Source organism: Vanessa atalanta, chromosome 29 (genome assembly GCF_905147765.1).
Source record: "Vanessa atalanta chromosome 29, ilVanAtal1.2, whole genome shotgun sequence".
Classification (NCBI taxonomy): Eukaryota; Metazoa; Arthropoda; class Insecta; order Lepidoptera; family Nymphalidae; genus Vanessa; species Vanessa atalanta.
Genome location: NC_061899.1, coordinates 4,425,805 through 4,449,774, shown reverse-complemented (window position 1 = coordinate 4,449,774; position 23,970 = coordinate 4,425,805). Strand labels below are relative to the sequence as shown.

Here is a 23,970-nt window from a genome sequence, read left to right as displayed (position 1 = left end):
TCAGGAAGTCCGTCTGGGTATGTATGTACCACATCATATATTCTCCGCAAACCACAGTACTTACTATGGTTATGTTCCGGTTTCAAGTATCAGTTACCAACAGTATCTACAGCTAACTAACAATGGATATTTGTACGTCAGCCAGCAGCCTGTAGCTTTGTAATTATGTGGAATATAAACTTTTTATTTAAGATAAATTATTTATTAAGCAGAAATAATGTGTAAGTCGTAAGACGTCAAGTGTTATAGTGTTAACTGTTAAGTCATAAGTGTAGTTCTAGTTCAGCTAACGCAAGACGCAAGACGACCGTGTCTTATCCCGTGCCTGACCGTACCACGCACCGTGCCGTCCCACGTCGTGCCAGGCACCATTTTTTTTTTTTTTTTTCGAAATGATAAGTGCTGTTGGCCCTAATGGCCTCTACAACGTCACCGGGTGGGATAGGCGAGCTAAACTACTCAAGCCTGGTGTTGAGAGCCCACTTAAGGGCTCAGTATACGCGCGTCCTAAGGGCGCCTCCTGTGAGGCGAACCTCGGCTTAGGACGCCGTCGTCGACTCGAGGGAGGAATGACGTGTGCATTCAACGTCGCACGCCTAGGCGTCGACGAGACAGTAAGAATGAGGGACCTCGACCCCGCCGGCGGGGTCGGTGTGTGTTGTGTGTACCTGTATATATTGAGTTGTCGGCAGTGAGTCTGTCGACGGGATCGTGTAGGACGTGCTTAGGACGCCTACGGATCGGATAGTCCAGGCACCATGCGTAGATTGCGCACTTTTATAGGCGGAGCGGATACCACCTTCTGTTAGGGTTGTGGCCAAAGGGTAGCGGATAGTCGCCACAAATATACCTTGGAAATATTTACTATTCCGCTCATTGCTATTGCGTCACCAACTTTGAAAGCTATAATGTTATATTCATTTTGTTACACTGGCTCACTCACTCAATCACACCTGCAGTTGTCGCTACGATTTTTGAAGCGGGAAATATTAAAAAAAAAAAGGAAAACATTGGCGGGAAATTTAAGCTCTCTTCTGGATACGCGGGAACCGGGAACATTGTTATAACATTATCTTACATTACTGTATTGTTTTACTTTATTTGCTTAACTTAACCAATAAATAAAAGCGTTATTAATTAATTTCGAGAGTGATACATACAACTTATACAAATACACCGTACAAATAACTAGCAGCAGTTAATTAATAAATAACTTTCTTTTACACACCCGTCAAACCTGAGTCCAACATTACAGGTATTGTTTTTTGGCAGTAAAGTATCCGTTGAGAGGATAGAAGTAAAACTAGTTCTACCATTTATAGAATCGTTCTTGTACAACAATAATCAATCGTTCTTATTAACGAGTGATGATCGGTTAAAAGTTTTAAGTGTTTGCACCACAGGGACGTGATTATACGTGATAATGTTCCGATATATTTCTCAAATTATAAAACAATACAATATCCAAAGTAGCCAAACAAACGCATAACATTAATTCCAATATTTACAATTTAATTAAATATCGTTTTGTGTAAGCTTTACAAATCACATTCGCAAACGCTAAAGGACGTTCGTTTTAATCTCAGAGCTAGCTGTTTCTCGAACGGTTAACTATGCGTCGATACACATTGAGTTATAATGTACTACATAGTAATAATAGCTCAATGTCGATACACGATTGTTTCATCACCAGCGCTGATCTTTATCTTTTAGTTGTCTATCTGTAATTAAAATATATTGAAGGCTCAGTAAACCACGCGGATGAAGTCGGGGTAGTATAAATTCAAAGCGTAAGCCCTTTAATCACACTATGAGGCCTAACGTGTAAAGCCATTGCCTGAAGTCTCTGATAAACGCTATCGATTCACTTCACATACCACGTCAAAATGCTTACTATTGAAATATACTATGAGCCAGAAAACCCTTAGTACAGGACAACATTACTTGGGCTCCTGTTTCCCAGACACAAATGTACTTATTATTAAGGCGAATGAAAAATATAAAATGTAACGTCTGTGGGAGAGAATAAATAAATTTATTATTATTGTTATTAGACTTGTGGTCTCTGAGTATTATTGTTATTAGACGCTGATGTCACCGTATTGAAGTCGTAGGGCCATAGTATTTAGTTTTCAAACCCTTGTAGCACAAACAGCGTGGCTATCTTTAAGAGTTTTTTTTTTAAGAATATTTAGTAGTGTCCCAAAATTAAGGGATTTCTAATATACCTACTTACCCCTACCATTAAGCTTATAACAGGTGTTAGGAACGGGGACGACATTAGCCCAAGGGGTCAGGATAGATCCCGCGACTAAACCATTGCGCTATTGATGCTTATAAATATTAGCTTAAAATATTAGACAGAGACGTTGCTGTAATAGTTATTGGCCGCTGACCGCAATGTCTACTGTCTGGCGTCGAGACGTCAAGCGGAAGTATAAACTAAAGTAGGACGTAACGTATAGCATTTAATAGGAGACCGTATCCATGAATATGTAGTGATTCTGAAAGTCGGTAGTCACCGCCCGCAAGTCAAAATATAGTGTTAAATGCCAGAATTACTATAATAATAGTAAAATCTATAGGATAAAATTATTAAAATGGCTTATAACCGTAAGTCGGTTGTCGACATTTCACGATTTATACGAAGTTCGTTTGTATTCTATAAATTAATATATTTCTTTGATCCTACGTAAACAAAAACATTAAATATACATATTTTATCTAATTATTATTAAAATATGTATATTTAATCATGCATGTTAACGGGTCATACGACCCGTTGATATTCAATTGCTATCAATAATTTTCGTGAAAGAATTTTAACGTGTTTATAATATTTAGAGTTAAATAATGTTTTATATAGTATATCAAGAACCATTATTTAATACAAGCTGAACATCCCGACTTCATAATTTATACTACACAATGTGATAATTATGAAAATTATACGACTAACTACTGAGATTCTTGGAGATGCTTCTCGCTAGAATTTACTTGGTTGTAGGGCTTTGTGCAAGCCCGTCTGGGTAGGTACCACCCACTCATCAGATATTCTACCGCCAAATAATAGTACTCTGTATTGTTGTGTTCCGGTTAGAAGGATGAGTGAGCCAGTGTAATCACAAGCATAAGGGACATAACATCTTAGTTCCCAAGGTTGGTGGCGCATAGGTGATGTAAGGAATGGTTAATATTTCTTACAGCGCCTTTGTCTATGGGCGATGGTGACCACTTACCATCAGGTGGCCGATATGCTCGTCCGCCAACCAATGCCATAAAAAAAAAGAATCTACATCACAACCGATGGGTTTTTTATACCATTGGTAAGCGGGCCATCTGATGGTAAGTGGTCAATGTCCATAGTCATTGGCGTCGAAAAAAAATTTAACCGTTTCATACATCGTCGATCAGCAATCATGAAACCAAGATGTTATGGCCCTTGTGCCTGTAGTTACACTGGCTTAATCAAGGCTTTATATCATTACATTGATTATAGTGTATGTTAATAATTCTTCATGTTTCTGTTAATTTAAAATCTCACGGAACATTATTTAAACAGTTACACCTAAACTTGCCGGTTATTGATAACTTCCGCGGCATATATCAATTTATGTCAATATAAATGGAGGAAAATAACACACTTTTTGTTTTGCTGACAAGACATAATATCGTATCGAGTTCGCATCGTAAAAAAGGTAAGATTTATCTTTTATTAGCCGTGCAATGAGGGAAGTGCAATGTTATCGAAGTGTTGACAGTGATTATTTATTTAATATTAATAAAAAAACGACCAAATGGGTTATCTGATGGTTAGTGGTCACAATTGCCCATAGACGTAGGCGCCGTAAAAAAATTACCATTACTTAAATCTGAAATGCGCTACGAATTTTAGGAACTGAGGTGTTATTTCTCTGTAGTGACATTGAATTGCACCCTTAAAACCAGAAAAAAATCAATACTAAGTATTGCCGATTGGCGGTAAAAGATATGACGAATGGTACCTACCTAAACGAGTTCGCACAAGCTCAGCCCTAGCACGAAGTAATTAGAATATTAGATACAAGATCCATCATCAGAATTAGTAAACTATTAATTTAACTTGTAATTTCTCTGTTCTCTTTCTAAGCTTAGTTTTTGTAATTTTTACCTGTTGTAATGTTTGATAATTCACTTCCCTGAGGTATTATATTACGAGTCCTTCGATGTTATTGTATTTAAGAATATATTATCCTTTAAGCCAAGATGAGAACCATCGAAGAAATAAAAGAAGTAACGCAAGCAACGAATGATGCAATTAAAAAAGCAATTTCAAGTGGAAACTCTTTGGTGCAGAAGTTCTACGATAATGCTGTGGTGTTTATCACTGGTGGGTCAGGATTTGTAGGCAAACACATGATTGAGAAAATCTTCAGGTACGTAGGGTGTGGACTTAATTTTGTTTTTTAAGGTTTGTCCTTTTTACTTAATTTTGTTTTATGTAATGGCATAGAATTAGTCTTTTTTGGGTTAATATATCCGTTTTCTCAACGGAATCCGATCGAATTAATTGCCTACGATGCTAAATTAAATAAAGTTTTTATACATTTAGTAACTTCATGGATGATAACACACTTTGGGAATGAAGCGAGCGCCTCCTGGCCGTTATTCTTTGTATTATTGAAAGTTTTATGCAGTTACAAAACATAGTTATAATTTTAAAAATATATATAACTTAAAAAATTTACCTCATTAAAAAAAATGACCAACGGGCTTGGACAAAGTACTAGCACCAAGCTAAATATTCATATGTCGTTTAAATTTTTAGATCAACAAATGTTCGAAAAATCTACATGTTGTTGCGAGTTAAGAAGGGAAAAACTGTTCAAGACAGACTTAAAGTAGTTTTGGAAGATCCGGTATGTTGCAATATCCTACTATTTATTTCATATAGTTTGAATCTTTGGATGTTTCGTACTCAATCACATAAGTCATAACAACTGAATTTCTTTCTTCAAGGTTGAATCTACATTCCGAATTGGTATTAGATTTAAATTTATTTTAACCATGTAAATAGACAATTTAAAAGCGCTCACAAGAACCTACTTGAATAAAGTTAATTTTTATTTTGAAACGGTCGGACGAATTTGGAAGAAATTTAAAACGGATAATGCTTATACCTTTTTTATCGCCGGACATACGCCTTTACGCATTCTCCTCATAAAAGTGCAAGACATACCAAGTACCGGTCCTCTAATCTGATAATAACTTACCTTTACTTAATAATACAGTAATTGTTATGAACTAAACAATAAACTTGACAAACGACTCAAACACAATGATATTTATTTCGTTAATTTCTAGAAAAATATTTTTAATTTTAGCTTTTCGAAGAACTTCTTAAAGAACAACCAGATTTTGTTAACAAACTCGAGATTGTAGAAGGTGATTCTAGCAAAGATAACCTCGGTATAGATGAGAATAGTTGGGCGAGGCTGACTGGCGAGGTAACGAGACGATATTATGAAGTATAAATAGACTATATTTAGTATGTATTACTTAATGTACCACTGTTAGGCTAAGGGAATCTCTCCTTTTGAAGAGAATGTGTAGAACTAACTCGATTGCACTGCTCGAATCCAGGTTGGTAGGTACACATGCTTTGACACATGCAGGTTTTCTCGCGATGTTTGTCTCAACCGTCGAGCACGAGATATATGTGACTGTGTGTGTGCTGAAATTTTCCAACTGAACGAATATATATTATTTTTTAGGACACTACTGTCACTATAAAAGTATTAATCTTTCGAACCTTAATAACTTCTATTAGTGTTTCCGTGTCAAGTCTAAATTTAACCGTAAATGTAACCTTTATATTGGTTTAATTTTATTATTGTTTTAGGTCAACATAATATTTCACGCTGCGGCGTCGATAAATTTTCGCGAATCTCTAAAATTGGCGACTTTTACAAACATTAAGGGAACCAGAGAGGTGATAGAATTAGCTAAAGCTTGCAAACACTTAAAGTTAGTGAATGTTTTTATTATTATATAAGCTTTATAATGATGGACCCAGTAATTGTACTAATCATTTCATAAACTAGTTTGTGATTTTTTCAAGCAATCGAATCAAAATTTGTGTTAATGACTCTTTTCATTTTCCAGTATGTAATCATTTTAACAACGTGCCTTCTGACCATATAATATGAAAACATTTTCCTTAATTTTTTTAATTAATTAATACAATTAATCTCATATATTAAAGAAGCCGCGCCTAATATCTCGATTTCGTATCTGAGTCATTGAAATCGGAGTGCTGTGGGGTCTTTTTTAGTCCTGTTAATTTTCTGAATCATGAACATGACTTGCAATAACATATATTATATTGTTATTATTATAAACAAACAATCAAAATGAAAAAAATCTGTAGCGAACAACAAGCTAAATTCAATAGAGAAATATTGCTAGCATTCTTGCCACCATTAAACACATGACTACACAATGAAACTACTTTCGATAGCTTTTTTAATTATTCTTTAAGTCTTTAACTTGGATAATTCTTTTGTAAATATATTATAACTTTGCAATAATTGTATTTATTATGTTTTCACTTAATGTTCCCAGATCGGTCGTCCACGTGTCCACAGCGTACACACACGCCACAAGAGGTCATTTCAAAGGGGATGTAAAAGAAGATTTCTACGAGAGTCCAATACCTCCTCAAACAATGATACAACTCGCTGAAAATGTGGATGATGATAAGCTGGATGCCATGTTCGAACCGTGAGTGACAGAATTACAACTCATTAAGTTCAAATGTATCAAAATATGCATTCCATCTTTTGTTTCTTTTGGAACTTTCGATAGTCGTGTGCCCGGATCCTATTAACATTTGTTAAATATAGGATTAGATATAATGTGATATCGTCACATTATTGTTACCCATCCTTAAAAAAATAAAAGAGAATTTGCTGAAATTCGGCCAAATTAAATCACGCCTAGGTATAAGTTTAGTAATGACTAACCAATTAAAGGTTTATTTGAAGTTTCATACATGATATATCATATTATTATATTCATATATATCTTTTATTTTTAAGGTTTATGTCAGAAAGGCCGAACTCTTATGCAATCACAAAAGCAGTTGCTGAGGAACTCGTTAAGGTCATGGGAGAAGGTTTGCCTATTTGCATCGTTCGACCAGCGATCGGTAAAATACGACATTATATTGAAACCAATTTTATCCTCAAAACTTAAAGTAGCCTATTATTATGGCAGGAGGAAGATAACAAAAAAATGCTTTAACTTTTAATTTATCTTCGGACATTTTGTAGATATCCAAAATTATGTATGCATTGTAGGTTTCAATTTAGAGATTTTAAAATATAATATTCTTTGATCAGCTTGTATATTCCATCCTTGTATATATCAAATGTAATTGTCGATTATGAATTAATACCCTACATACATCTTTATTACTGTAAGGGCATAGACCCTACTCGTATATAATTGGTGTACTTCCAAGTATGTATAGATACCAACTCTTGGTAGCCGCTGATATTTTATTAATACTTTTTGTAACTAATTGGGCACATTCCTAACAATACTATGTTTTTTGTTTCAGTGATATCTGCGTACAGGGAACCAACTCTCGGATGGGTTGACGTTAATAATACGTTTGGAGGGAGCGGGGTGAGCGGGCGTCATCGATATAAAATTAATTATCTTATGAAGCTTATATTAGAGAAGTGCTGATGAATAGGGAAGATTTTTATATTTAACGGAACTGCCGAGTTACGCTAGGAGTATATAAAGATAAAGTTCACTATAATTACCAAACACTTTGTTTAACTTCTGTCCAAGCCGATTTTCTAGGCCATAGTAGTGGGTGGTGATGTTGGTGTTTTCTATGAAAAACCTTCATCTTTAATTTTGTCGGGTAAAAATTTGGCATGGCATTTTTCTCATTTACTTCCTCCTTTCTCTCCACGTCTACTCCATAAAACCCGAAGTTAGGAAGACCCATGACTGCAATATATGTAAATCGTTATACTACTTTTCTAATTTTTAGATAATTCTTGGACTTTCACTAGGCGTTATGCATACTTTATACGCTGATAATATAAAGATCGACTTGGTTCCCACGGATATCGTGAGCAATACTATAATAACTGCAGCGGTGGAGACACACGACAGATATATTAGAGGAATTCTAAAGCCTATTATTTATACAGTTAGTGGCAACAGAAATCCACTGAATTTCTGTAAGTATTGTATGAAGTGAATTATGTCGTAATCTTTGACTATTTATACGTCTAGATAGACTGTCAAAGCTGTTAACGTGTCCAAGAATATAGTAACAAACAGTTTGCCACTAAGAACACGCACACTAGTAAAGTAGTATGTCGTTTGACGAGTTTCAACGTAGCTGTCACACACACCAAGATAATAAAGTTGGCCAGTTTGTTTCAGTTCTTTTGCAGTGCGATACTCTCGACCTACATATATAAATGATCTATGGTTGCAATAACAATAAAATATAAATAATTTTTTTTTTTATGGAATTCTCGATTCCAAAATTTTAAAGTTAATCTTAAATAACCTGTAAACAATTTAAAAAATAATGTGGAATTGATATGAATACTTTTTCTGCAAATATATTTACTTAAGGATTTCTCTAATTCGAGATTTTATGATCAAGCGCACTTTGTTCATTACTTAATATGTTCTAATACAGATCAGCTATGACGATAGCATCAAGTGATTTGGATAGTTGACCTTATATACACCATTGAATATAATTTACTATATAAAATTTATTAATATTAATAATAATTTGGTAAGTAATCGTTGTAAAGACATGTCAGTTGATTTAAATTGAATTACCGAAATGTTCCCAAAGTTAGGGGCGAATTAGCGATTTGAGGATTGGTTAATATTTCCCAGAGCGCCAATGTCTATGGGCTTTGGTGATACCTTACTATGAGTTTGCATTTTCCAATTCGCCTACCTATTAGAAATATAAAAAAGAAAACTAACTAAAACCAATTAAATAAAACTAAGGAACGCCAATTGTAAACACTATGTTCCAATAATTTAAATAATATTTTCCGTATTACAGCCGAACTTTGTGATATTGTTAATAATGAAGCAAGAATTCTGGCACCAACAAAAGCATTATGGTATTGCACCGCAATTATTACCCCATACAAGTTTTTCCATTTACTGATGACAGTGATATATCATTACATTCCTGCGATTGTAGTTGATGGGTGTTGTTTGTTACTTGGAAAAAAAGCAAGGTACCTATTATTAAAACATTTGTTTAAGTTAGCTCATGCTTATAATAATAATAAAAAAAAAACATTTGACGTTAATTTCTACAGTGAGACTAGTTAACAGGGCACTACCAAAACTAGACCAAAGAGGTCTGATATAATCGATTTGACTGCGTTTTGGTCTGCTTTTCATTATTCGAACGAACGAGAACATTTATTTGTAATTTAAGTAATAGATCACTGCGATTATATAGTATTATAAATACATAAATGAGCTTTAAAACATTAAAAATTGTGTGTTATGTACGTATTTCTTCATAGAAATGAGGAAAAGTATTTGCTCCTTTTCTTGCATTTTCAGGTTGTTGAAGGTTTACAGATTGGTGCAATCCCTAACGTCAGTTTTTTCGTTTTACCTAAACAACGAATGGAACTTCCACGACGAGAACACGCTGAGTCTCCACAACAACTTATCGGAAACGGACAAAGTGATCTACAATTGTGATATGGCATCTGTTCACATGAAAGAATTAGTTTTAATATGGTCCTATGGAGTTGTGAAATTTATCGCAAAAGACGATATGAAAAACAGAAATTACGCTTTAAGGAAACAGTTGGTGCTGAGAATCGTCCATTACATAGTATTCCCATTGTACTTGTTCGGGTTATTTAAACTAACTTCTGCTGTTATCACGTTTACATATTTTGTTATCGTTATGTTTTGTAAATACCTGCTGGCATTATTTTAAATTGTAAGTGTGTGATACATAATGATTGTGAAAAATAAATATCTTTCCAAACTATTTAATCTAGAACTTTTTTTGTACCTCTGCTGCCTGTATAATCTGACTCTGACCTAGACATGATCGCAATTAAAAAATAAATTATAAATCATAATGGGTTAACTAAAACACCATAAAATTCAACGATCTCACTCAACTTATTATCCTCGTGTCTGTCTTATACTTGTGTCACAATATAAATGCAATTTAAATTTGAAACCAATATGGTTACATCGATTCAGGACATCGTAAAACATAAACATATTTCATATAACATAAAATTTTCGTGTATACAAAAAATATTTCGTGTGATTTTTCAATTTAAAATGTCACGGAACATTATTTTGACAATTGAATTTATGCGAGCTTCCAACTTTAACATATAAATTGAGGTTAAAATTTTTGATTTAATTTAGTTTATTGCTAGCTTGCACTTATCGCCTAATTTAAGAAACAGGTTCGATATCGTGTAAAAGGTACGATTCTTATCTATTATACTTTGTTAACGTGTGCATTCTCGTTCCGTCACTATCTTAATCGGATGGGACGGCATTTCATTGTTTTAGATACGATGAGGATTATCGAAGAAATACAAGAAGAAGCGCGATCAACGAATGATGCAATCAAAAAAGCAATTTCAAGTGGAAACTCTTCGGTGCAGAAGTTTTACGAGAATGCTGTAGTTTTTATAACTGGAGGGTCGGGATTTGTTGGGAAACACATGATCGAGAAAATCTTTAGGTACGTAGAGTTTGAACCTTTTTGTAGTCATTTCCTCTTTACTTGATTATCTTTTTTAATGGTGTCATGTGTTCATGAGTGTCTAGAGTCTATAACTATTTTGTGACACTTTATACGGTTTAGCGAAAGGATACTAGAAAACCTTCAAATTGCCTCTGTTCCTAAATTCAAATAATACATAAAGTAACGTTTGTGTGTTAAAAATGAAGGTTATTTTTATAAAACTAGCTGGTGCCCGCGACTCCGTTCGCGTTCGGAATTATTGGAATACGAGGATTCAAGACATTATCTACTTTTGCATTCCAGTCATGTTTGTAGCCTTTATAATGTTGTGCTCCAGATGTGCATTGCTTTGACGCGTCAAGATTCCTCATTAATAGGACTGGAATACCAACTTTTAGCCTCAAATTATGGGATGGCACTCCTGATAATTCTAAGGATTTGAGAAATCTTATAGGGTAGGGTAAAATACATATTTTGCCTTTGCCTCCTGGAACATCGAAAAAGAACATACCTCCTCGGCCACTGGCAACTTTTTGACTATTATGTCAAAATATATTTTTTGCTCTGGCAGCTCTTTTTAAAATTAGAAGAGCTTCTGTTATTTATTGCATTTATACATCAGTATCGTAACCTGGTTTTCGCATGCAAATTCATCTTTGGAACAGAGGTAATAAAAAATTGGTTCTATTCAAGACCTCGAATATATTTGTTTAATTTTCTTGTTTAAATGTCTAAACGTTGGAATCCTATTAATTTTATATAGTTTGTATCTTTGAATATTCGGAGACGCGCTATGTATTCGAATCATTATGATTTGCAGCTTGTAACGAATATGTCAAAGTAGTTAATTATTAAGGATCAGCTTAATATATTTGATTAATTGCTATTTATATTATTACAAATAAAGCATATTATGAGTGAGTTAAGAAAGACACAACCGGAGGACCCAAAAATAACCGAAATTGACTTACAAAACTAGCTGTGCTAGCCAGGGCCGCCGTAAGCGGGCGTGCAAAGCGTGCACCGCACACGGGCGGCACGACCAGGGGGCGGCAAAATGAGCAATATATCACGTACCTAAATTAAGTCATTGTCATAATACCCACCAATCCTTAAGTATAATAAATTATTCATAGCGTGGAAAAATATCGTACCGAATGAAGTTAACACAGCCACCAATTAGCAACCGTTGAAATTAAGATGCATTCGTAAACGTCCGTCGTCTGTTATCCTATGAAAAACAGTACTGCCGAAGTTAGGGGAATCCCCTATAAGCTTCCTTCTCAGTTGGTAGGTTAGGTACCTAGTTACTAGTACGCATTCTGACAGCGTTTTGGTAGATAAACAGTAACGATGACAAATTGTATTGCAATTATTTTGTTAATAGTTATTTTGACGTGTGTTTCGGGTGTGATTATAATTCAATCATAATAATCATAATAAGTACTTAATTATATGTACTTAATAAATGTTGTATCTTCGTTAATTTTTATTTTATTCAACACTATAATAAGGAAACATTATTTATCCTTTTTTTTTGACAAAACTCAAAGCAGTCGTAGGGCGGCTTGAAGGGTATCGCGCCATCAGGTATACTAGTGGTCGCCCGAAATAGCAGAGTTAAGGGCGACGTCAAACCGGACGCGGAGGGCATACGTTCGCTGTCGCAGGCGAAACGGCCTCAAAGTGAACTTAGCAGCTTCGCAGCTGTGGGCCGCATATCGCCAGTTGAAAAAGTAGTTACAAAAGGCGATATGTTGTACCAAACAGAGAGCAAGGGAGCAGCTTCTAATGGGCCTGAACAGGAACCCGTGGGGGCGCGTACCTTTCGTGGTTTGCAAGGGAAGCTACGGACACACGGAGCTCCTATTACGGAATCGCTACCGCCAGATCTTCTTCTGCGACTGGTCGGGGAACTATTTCCTCACCCAGCATGTGCGCTTGCCCCACCAAATATGGCCATTCGCTCCGTGACGGTTAACAATGTTATTATGGTTAATGTAACATATCACGGAGTAAGAGATGAAGATGACCTTGGATCGATTGAGGGCCAGAACCGGGTCCAGACGGAGTTCTAGGACGTGTTCTGTGTGACGCCCTGAAACACCTAGGAAGGAGGCTTCGGGAACTGTTTGACGAGTGTATTTCCAGTGTAAGTTGGTCCTGTTGTCGAGGCGGGCAAGGGGGCACAGGCTAATTGTGCTGCTGAATGGGACGGGCAAACTCTGAGAAGATTATCGCTGCCCGTCTTATTAAGCACCTCGAGGAGGTGGGACCAGAGCTCTCAGAGGCCCAGTACGGGTTCAGGGTGAGTCGCTCAACTATCGATGCCCTGAACACCCTAAACACCTGCATAACGGAGGCGATTGCCCGAGGAAACGTAGTCCTAGTGGTATCAGTGGACGTGGCGAACGCCTTCAATAGTCTTCCTTTCTAGACAATAGGGGATGTACTTCGATATCACGAGGTGCCTTCCTATCTCAAAAGGCTGTTGGGGGCATACCTCCAGGATCGGGTGATCCTTTGGGAGACGGTGATTAAGGTGCAGGCCCGGATGAGGGATCTAGGCCTCATCCTGGATGGAAGATGGAATTTTAGTTTTTTTAGTGGGTATTCCGGCGCCTTCAGCCTTAGTTCGCCTTCTACTCAACGTACAGTAAAGTACGTAAGGGCCGGAAATATCTTGCCAGCGTTTATACGCTGGCGTGTTGCACTCTATGGCCTTGTACGGTGAACCCATTTGGGTGGGCTCCCTCACCGCTAGTAACAAGGCTCTTCTGCGGAGATCGCAGAGGGTAATAGCGGTGAGAGCGATACGGGGTTACCATACGGTGTTATGGACGGCGGCAACACTTTTTGCGAGCGATCCACCCTAGGAACTACAGGCGGAAGTGCTTGCAGAAGTGTACCGATTCCGGGTGGAAGCAAGGTCAAGCGGCGATCATCCAGGGCTGGTGGTGGTGGAGCGAGTCAGGGCTCTAGCCCAGCAAGTCTTGATTAGAAGGTCCTGGAGTCTCCCTCAGCAGAAGACACGGCACGCTCTCATTCAGGCTGACACATGTGTTTGCCGGGCACGGCTGCATCGGTCGGTACCTGCATCGGATAGTGAGGCGAGAGGTGACACCCTACTATCATGAGTGCGGCGATCCTTCGGACTCGGCCTGATTGCGTGTGTAGCATGGGGGACTCAGCGCCATTCCCTGGCGGCCATTGTAGGCCAAATCGCCAATGGGCCAATCTCGTGACGTCCCCCGAAAAAAAGACGGAGTGGGTACCGCTGGTTTTACAGAGGGTATTCCGGCGCCGTCACTGTCTCTTGATTGCTGATGAAATTCGCAGAAGGCCCGGCTATAGCGAGATCTACGATCTCATCATTTTCACAGGCATCTGTCGAAAATAATTTATTAAAAATAAACGAAATAGAAAAATATTTGCCTAATCTTTCATTCATCACACTTGTGCGGCCCTCTTTCACTCAGCCATTATCTATTTCGTCAATCACACTCATTAAGCACATGGTATAAACATAAAACTTATTGGATAGAGACGCAAGTCCTGGGCAGAGGCAGTATTACGCGATGCCCACGATATAGATCAATCGAGCAGAGGCAGTTTATGCAGTACTCATATTATGACATGAGATTGGGCCGCCGCTTGAGTGGTCTTGCCACGAGCGCCACTTAGCAGTTTTAATTCATAGCGACCACCTGGTAAAACTTTGATAACACGGTACGGGCCTCGCATCCCAGCGTCGAGTTTTCCGGTTGACTGAGAATATTTTATGACGAATGCACAGTCACCGACGTTAAACGTCTTCGGAGGTCGCCGGTCTTTGTAAACGTAAGAATCTTGGTTATTTCGATTCTTTTCTAGCTGTTCGCCAGCTCGGCTCCTGCGCATCTCTCGCCAAGCTTCCCGGGAAGTGGATGTGTTTTCAATTACGATGTCTCGAATCAAGCTTCTTATCACGGGCGTTGTAGCTTCGATGCCAATTAACAGATTTAGGGCTGACAATTTTGTAGATTTCTGCCTGGTTATATTTAGCACAAGTTGAATTTTAGATAGAGACTCTGACCAAGACTTATTACTAGTACTACTACCGACGCGTATCAAGTTTAGGACTGTACGGACGTATTTCTCAGCTTGACCATTCGAATGATGCATCCCGGGCGTCACATAATGTACGAGTATCTCACACCCGAGTGCAGATATCCAACCGGTAAAGTCAGAGGCTTCGAACATACGTCCGCGGTTACACACAACCAGTTTCGGAACTCCGGACATTAAGTTCACTGGTGTCCTGGCGATAAATGGGATAAAGCAAGCAGAATTTTGTAAAAGAGTCCACCAGAACGAACACAAATTTATACCCGTTAGATTCAGGCAGGGGGCCCAGGACGTCAACGTGGATTGTATCAAAAGGAACGTCGGGCTTACACCACGATGTGTTAGGCTGCCTGGGGGCCCTAGGAACCCGTTTCTTGGAAATGCAGATGATACAATGCGAGGTATATTTCGCGACAAACTGCTTAAGGCCAGGGAACCAAAAGTGCTTCCTGAAAAGGTCTAGTGTCTTATCAGTGCCAATATGCCCATGTTCGTCACGGAACACGCGTAAACCGATGACCTTTGGGAATGTAGCACAAAAGTCGAGATTCCTCGCCGACTGGTGAGTACCGATAGTAAAGAAGCATTTACCTTCGTTTAGCTTCCTAAGAAGGTCACGGGTTTCGTCATCAGCCGCCTGGGCTATATGGGCCCAGTTGGCTGGTTTATCGATGTGATTAATGAGCACCGCTGGTGGATTCCTGCTTAAATAATCAGCGTGCATCATCATTGCACCTTTTCTATACTGGATCGTAAAGTTAAATACTTGCATAAAAATCCACCAACGAGCAACGCGCGGAAGCAGGTCTTTCTTTCGCTCGGTGGCCTTCAGAGCATTGCAGTCGGTGACAATTTTAAACGGGATTCCGGGGATTTTAAACGGGATAAAATTTTGCAACGCCTTGACGACCGCCAGCGTCTCTAACTCATACGAGTGATACCTGCTTTCAGCGCCCTATGTCACCTTACTAAAATAAGCTACGACTCTCTTACTGCCATTTTCCTGGACCTGTATCAGCACGGCCCCGTATGCTGCGCTACTAGCATCCGTGTGAAGTTCAGTCTCTAAACGAGGATCAAATATTGCAAGTATCGGTTCACTAGTTAATGCTTTGATAACATGGCGAGCCGCTTCTTGCTTGGGGCCCCAATTAAATTTAGTGTATTTTTTTGTTAAGCGTGAGATACTAGCTGTCTTAGTCGCATACCCTTCAATGTACTGCCGAAAAAATCCCGCTAGACCGAGGAACTGGCGAACCTGCTTAACATTACTTGGAACCGAAGTGTTTACCAGTGCCTCAATCTTTCGGGGCTCGGCCTAACCTGACCGTGTGCTTTAATTCGCTCCAGGTACTCAACCCCAGATATTAAAAAAGAACACTTTTTGAGGTTTATCGAAAATCCCGCTTCAGTGAGAGTTTGCAAAACTTCTTTTAGTAATTTAATACCGTCCTGAACCGTTAAACTCATTAAACGCACGTCATCAATGTAAATAAGGGTATCACCAGCTTCGATAGACTTTTGTAATGATTCTCTGGTACACGGTTGGAGCATAACAGAACCCAAAGGGCATTTTACGATATTCGTAGTGCCCTTCGGGTGTAACAAACCCTGTTAGGTGCCTTGACTCCTTGCTAATCAAAATCTGGTTGAACCCTGATGCCATATCGTGGCTCGAGAAGAATTAAAAGCTCCCAAGACGGTCTATGTGATCTTCAATCAACGGTAGGGGGTATTTGTCTATAATGGTAATTCTATTAAGGGCGCGAAAGTCTACACACATTCTGTCCGTACCGTCTTTCTTTTTTACTAGAATAATGGGACTCGCGTATTCAGATGTTGACTCCCTTATTATTCCCTTATGCAATAAGTCCGCAAACATTTCTCTAACTTTTAGTTTTTCTGGATAAGACAGCCGATAAGGATGGTAAGTGACTGGTACTTCACTGGTAAGGCGTATTTTCATTTCACCCCTTTTTACATTAGTAGTAGCAGTACCCGAAATTAAAAACAACAAGAAATCTTTTAGTACGCTTATAAGGGAGTCAAAATCCTCACCGGACAGTGGTGTGTTTATATCATCAAGGAAATTTCGCGTTACCTTATTGACCCCTAGAACTGCCTGATCTAAAGACCGAGTCAGGAACTGCCGGTATCGGTGCCGGAATCAACCGGTATGCCCTGTATAACCGTGGTACTAATGTCGCTACAACGAGAAGCGACCGACAGTTCCTTACATCGATTAACTTTCCTCTGGTTATTATTCTCGGTCCTAGATTTCGCGAAACACTTATTTTCTTCATGACCTACGTTCTTGCAAAAAGTAAATGTTACTTTAGAGTAACTGTCAGACGGTTTTCGCTTTTTAGGGCAGGTATGCCGCGTGTGACCCGTGTTGTTACAGATGTAACACCTAATGTTAGAATTCTTCGAGTCACGCTTCCTAATCTCACTAACTCCACGGTTATCTATTTTAACGTTGTGATTCCGTTTTACATAAATAGCAACTAATGAAACTAAAGTATCTACCGTCAGATTAGCGTTCATGGCGGCCACCCTAATTTGTGCGTCAGTAATACCACGAATTACGATTTCAACCCTTAGGTCCTCACTCAACCCATTAACTATGCGCAGTCGCAACAAGAAACGGCGTGCGTATTCGGCATACGTGGGAAACTGATCAGAGGTAGTGGTCATAAACTCAAAGAGAATATTTGCCCTGTTGATCAACAACTTTGTGGGCAAAGAGACTTAAACTCCCTCTTGAAGTACGACCACGACCGATCATTTGTTGTCCACTCGTCAAGCCAAGCCCTCGCGTCCCCCTTCAAGCAACCCGCAACTCGAGATAAACATTCTGACTCACCCCAGTAATTCGCAGATTTAGCACGTTGCACTTCGTCACACCACACCTCAAAATTATGGATAGTCGGATCAAAATTAGACACATAGTAATCACTTTGCTTATTGCGGGTAATCGAGAACAAGGCGTCAGCGAAAGTATGCGCTGATGAAAGTAATTCGCTATCATTCTGTGATGTGTTGTGCACGTTACGCGGAGGAGGCATTTGCGAGATATTCGTTGTGTTTTCCTCAACCGCATTAAGCCTAGCTAAGATTGTACTTAACGCCTGTTTCACTGAACGTTCAATACGGCGAGAGCGATGATATCGAGACCGAGAACGAGAACGATGCCGACGCGACCCTCGTTTCGACCTACCGTGAGGTACTTCGACCGAATTACTACGTGAACGCGTCGTATTAGACATAGCAAAACAGATTGATGATTATTTGTTAATATTGGTATCAAGTGGGCACAGGGGAATCCCACTCCTGATTTTAGAACCAGAAGTAGGAATTACTAAAAAAAATAGGCTAACCTCAACAACAATGACCTTTAATTTACAATAAAAATCAATCTACCACAAAAGAAAAGAAAACATTTAATCTAGAAGACAAATAACCATCAATAATCACACTACACAGTCAAATGACAAGAAATATGATACATTCATCGCCATGGTGTTATAGCAACACCAACAACAACGTTAAACAAAAAATGTTTTCTATAGGTAAGGCTCTTATTTATTAATTTGCTAGTACTTTTGTCTATGTTCCGTAACTCTCATGTGTATGGAATCGCTTATTTCGTGTTGATGCAAAAATGGGACAACATGCACTAATGGTAATAATTACGACATGTATTTAGTACTATGCTTCCTTTTTTGGTTTATTGGTTTTGTTTTGGTGTGGTATGCATGTGGTTTATAATTTTGTTATAGATATGTGAAAATAATCGGAGAGACGACAACATTGAATTTTGGTCGCAGCAGTAGGAAGATGGCGCTATTTCTGAAGATGATTTGGAATCAGATGGCGATGATCTCGATTTTTGTCCTACCCAACAAGATTTGTTAGATGTTTTGGAAAGTGATGATGACGGCGCTGCGGGCACTAATAATACTCAAAACGACGAAGTTCTTCCCGATCCTCCTTTGATTGTATACAGTTGTATTATTAAAACTGTTTGATGGTAGAGCATCGTCTGAACTGTAGGGTGGGTGATTGAAAATATCGAAGCCCACCTTATGCAGGGCAGCCAACGCAATGCGGCTCTGGGTATAAACCCATGCAAACCTTAGATATTCAGAGACTGATATGGAAAAGACAGCCGATGATATATAATGAAAATCTAACTACATTTTGTGGCTCAGAAGATTATCCTGAATGTGAGATGAAGCTTCAAACACCATCTCAGTATTTTTCATACTTTTTTACTGAAGAGTTTTTAGTACATATTGTAAGCGAAACAAGCAGGTACACTGTACAAACTAAACCTGATCGGCCCCAAGTTATTACACTAAAAGAATTGAGGAAGTATTTAGGAATATTGATTTACATGAGCGTTTACCATTATCCTAGTGTACGTAGTTATTGGGCTAACAACCATGGGTCTGAGACGATAATAAAAGCGATGCCTGTCAATAAATTTGAGAAAATAAGACGTGTTCTTCACTTCAATGATAATAATAATCATTTACCAAAAGACCATCCCCAGCATGACCGACTTCATAAACTTCGTCCAATAATAGACCATTTGGATGATAAATTCTCCAGTATTCCACTTACCCAACGTTTGTCCATTGATGAACAGATGTGTTCCACCAAAATAGGTCATTTCTTGAAACAATACTTACATAACAAGCCTCACAAATGGGGCTTCAAGTTATTTGTTTTATGTTTACTGACAGGTTTTGCATATCGCTTTATTATTTCTTCTGGTAAAGAAAAAGAAGATCGTTTGCCTAATGAGCCCGATATAGGAGTTGTTTTACACACAGTCATAATACTTGCAAGAATAATTTCCCGAAATTGCAATCACATTATTTACCATGATAATTTCTATACTTCATTGCCCTTGATGTACTATTTTGCCAAGGAAGGTATTCAATGTGTAGGCACTGTGCAAAGTCAAAGTCAAAGTCAAAAATCTTTATTCAATATAGAAGTGTTTGCACTTGCTTATTGATTGTCAAAAATCTACCACCGGTTCGGAATTTAGCACCTCGGACCTGAGAAGAACCGGCGAAAGAAACTCAGCGGGATATATTTTTTTTCATTTTTTTTTAACCATTTTCCATGTAGGTACAATGATAAGTATATATTAGTTGTTTGAAACAGCCTGGAGGCGATCATTTCATTCCCAAGGTGTGCAGTCAACTAAAAAGTCATTAGTGTTGTAATATCCTTTAGCACACAAACGCTCTTTAACGACTCTTTTGAATTTTATAATTGAATAATTTTGAACGTTTTCTGGGATCCTGTTGTAAAAACGTATACATTGCCCCAAAAAAGAGTTACTAACCCTGTGTAATCGGGTACTTGGAGTAACAAGTTTATTCTTGTTCCTAGTGTTAATAGAATGTACGTCACAATTTCTGGGAAAATCATTTATGTTTTTGCGTACATACATAACATTATCAAAAACAAATTGAGAAGCGACAGTCATTATTTTAATTTCTTTAAATTTACCTCTTAACGAATCTTTTGGGACCAGGTTATAAATTGCACGAATAGCCCTCTTCTGCAGTACAAAAATAGTATTAATGTCAGCTGCATTACCCCAGAGTAGGATGCCATACGACATTATACTATGGAAATAACTGAAGTACACAAGGCGTGCCGTATCCACATCAGTCAAAAGTCTAATTTTTTTTACCGCATAGGCTGCAGAGCTAAGTCTATTCGCCAATTCATTTATATGGGGGCCCCATTGGAGCTTAGAGTCTATTGTCATACCAAGGAACTCTGTTGATTCTAAAACATCTAATGCTTCCCCGTTTAAACGTACACTCGTTTTGACACATCTTACATTGGGAGTAGTGAATTTAATACATTTAGTCTTTTTACTATTTAACATTAAATTATTAACACTAAACCAATTTACTATTTCAGAGAGAGTATTGTTCACATCGTCATATATTGAAAGACGTCTTTTTATTTTAAAAATTAAAGAAGTATCATCAGCAAACAATACTATCTCGAGTTTATCACCTAGGAGATGTGGCAGGTCATTTATATAAACAAGGAAGAGAAATGGTCCAAGAATTGATCCTTGAGGGACCCCCACAGTAACTGGAGACCCGGGAGATCTCTTTCCATTTACATCAACCCTCTGAATGCGATTGCTCAGATACGAAATCAGAAAACTGAGTGCAGTGTCCCTAATTCCATAATGACGTAGCTTCCTGACCAAAGTTTCGTGTTGCACACAATCAAAGGCCTTAGATAAATCACAAAATATCCCTAAGGCATCCTGTGACTCCTCCCAGGCCCTGTAAATATTTTTAACGAGCTCAACACCAGCGTCAGTTGTCGAGCGACCCCTTGTAAATCCAAATTGTTTCTTGTGTAGCAACTTGTTATTGTTAAAATGTACTAGCATTTGATTTAGTAATAACTTTTCAAAGATCTTGCTAAGAATTGGTAATACAGAGATGGGCCTATAGTTGTTGGGGTCTGATGTACTACCTGATTTAAATATTGGTAATACTCTACTATGTTTCATGAGGTCAGGAAACACGCCACTAAGGACACATTTATTAAATATAGTGACAAGGTAGGGTGCGATTACATCAATTATTGAATTGACTACCTTGACAGAGATCCCCCACAGATCGGCCGTTTTCTTAATATCTAGTGATCTGAAGGAACTTATTACATCACTTACACTTACTGTATTAAATTTAAAGCTAATATTACATTCTTCCACATGGTTTTTTAATAATGATTCAGCAACGGTAGGAGAGGAATTTAATGAGTTAGTTGTCGAAAACGGAATGTCAGCAAAAAAATTTTCAAAAACAGTTGCAACATCCCGATCTGAGGAAAATAAATTGTTGTCAATAGATAAGCTAAAGTCGGAGATGTTATTTTTGACTCTTCCAGTTTCACAATTAATAATTTTCCATGTCATTTTAATTTTATCAGGTGCCTCAATATTTTTTTTTTTTATATGCAATGATTTAGCTGTATGACATACACGTTTGAATAGTTTAGAGTAGGCACTAACATAACTGATAAATGAAAAAGACCGGTTGTATGATCTTTCACTATAAAGTTCATACAACCTCTGCCTACTCTTGTGAATTCCGACAGTCGCCCAATCATTAAATTTAAGAAAATTCCTAGAATAGACTGTCTTGGAAGTAAATATGGCATTAAATTCTGTTTTAATTAATTTAAAAAAATTGTTATAAAGCTCATTAGAATTATCATTTAATTGTAAATATGAGAGCTTTGCCATGATATTACTTCTGAACTTCTCAATTCGATACAAATTGATTGGAACAAATGTCTGTTTTAAATCCTTAGCATTGTTATTTATTTGCGAATTAAATGAAGCCAACTGTCCACAATGATCAGAACTTAACATATTTATAATACATTTATGATTAGGTACACAGTTGGTAAATATGTTGTCAATACATGTTCCAGTGGATTCAGTGATTCTAGTTGGCTCTAAGAATAAGTTAATGAGGTTATATGAATATAATAATGATCTGAATCTAATACTTGTGCTACAGTTTTCTAATAAATTTATGTTGAAGTCACCACAAATAAAAATATATTTACTTGATCCAGATAATTTCAATAATGCACTTTCCAATATTTTCTCAAATGCTTCATATAACCCGCTAGGAGGTCTGTATACGCATACAACAATGACATGCTCAAGCTCTGCACAGGCTATTTCAATAGTCTGCTCAATAGAAAGGCTCACAACATCCTTACGTTCTTTAAATTTTAGATTTTTGTTAATAAGTATTAATGAGCCACCACGTATAGCTTTTTTTCTATTGAACATACTAGCCATCTGGTGACCACTAAAGTTAAACATAAACTGATAATTTACAAGCCAATGTTCTGTTATACATAAAATATCAATGGCATTACTGTTTATGAATAACTCAATTTCTAAATCTTTTCCTGTCATTCCTTGAATGTTTTGGTGCACCAGGTTTACAAGTTTACTATTATTATTGTTTTGATTATTTCTAATTTTAAGATTTAGGAATTTATCCAAGGTTAAATTACTATTAGGTAAATTAATATTAGTATTAATAATACTTGAGCCAGAGACTATCTCTTTTGTCTTTAAATTCAATTTAAATTACTTTTATCAGTGTTAATATAAATTAAATTGTTATTTTTATTATGCATATGATCCTTGGTAACATTAGGCATAAAATAATTATTGATATTGTAAGCTATTAGGTTACCAATTTGTCTTCTCGATTTTATTGGTAGGTACATAGTACCCTCTGTCAACTTAAATCTATATATGAATTTATTAATGTCAAATAACATAAAATCATTGCTACAATGTCGGGTCAAATTGTATAAAGATACATTTAAGTGATAAATATGTAAATTCTGTGCATCTGTCAAGGTATGTGAATATGGAAATGTACTAATTATAAATTTGCATTTCTTTTGATTTTGAATTTGAAAGAAACCGACTCGGTAAAAATTGTAAGTTACCTTCAAAACAGGACGTGATGAAGAAACAAGTGCCTAGAGGGTCGTATGTGGAATTTACTACACATGTCGATGGAGTAGATACTGCGTCTGTTAGCTGGAAAGATAATAAGCAGGTGGTACTGCTCTCCACTTATGTAGGCGCTGAACCAGTCGACAGTATAGAACGGTATGACAAAGCCGAAAAGAAAAAGATCACTATAGACTGCCCAAAAATCGTCAAGGAGTACAACGCCCATATGGGGGGGGGGGCGTTGATCTCATGGATTCATTTTTGGGCAGATACAGAATTAAAGTAAAAACCAGAAAGTGGTATATGAGAATTTTCTACCATCTTCTAGACGTCGCAATAATAAACTCATGGGTTCTATACAAATCGGTTGAGACCAAAAAGGGATTGGAACCGAGAAAACTCATGAATCTGGCAGAGTTTAGGACAGAGCTTGCTGATGTACTATGTACTTATGGTGTCGTGAGTCAACCCACTAGAGGTCGTCCAAGTAACAGTAGTATCGATGCCGCAGGACCTCAAGCAAAAA

The 23,970-nt window shown here is 37.5% G+C and overlaps 1 protein-coding gene across 1 annotated transcript; it reads left to right on the top strand.

The window, feature by feature from the left end:
* The first annotated feature begins 392 nt into the window (after nucleotides 1-392).
* Nucleotides 393-12,861, top strand: LOC125074957 (fatty acyl-CoA reductase wat-like). Its single transcript, XM_047686442.1, has 13 exons — nucleotides 393-651; nucleotides 4,241-4,415; nucleotides 4,808-4,898; nucleotides 5,364-5,486; nucleotides 5,882-6,006; nucleotides 6,604-6,762; nucleotides 7,080-7,189; nucleotides 7,604-7,671; nucleotides 8,051-8,243; nucleotides 9,101-9,281; nucleotides 9,619-9,980; nucleotides 10,606-10,780; nucleotides 12,399-12,861. The coding sequence occupies exons 1-13, from the start codon at nucleotides 393-395 to the stop codon at nucleotides 12,859-12,861; spliced, it is 2,484 nt and encodes an 827-aa protein (XP_047542398.1).
* Nucleotides 12,862-23,970: the final 11,109 nt, after the last annotated feature.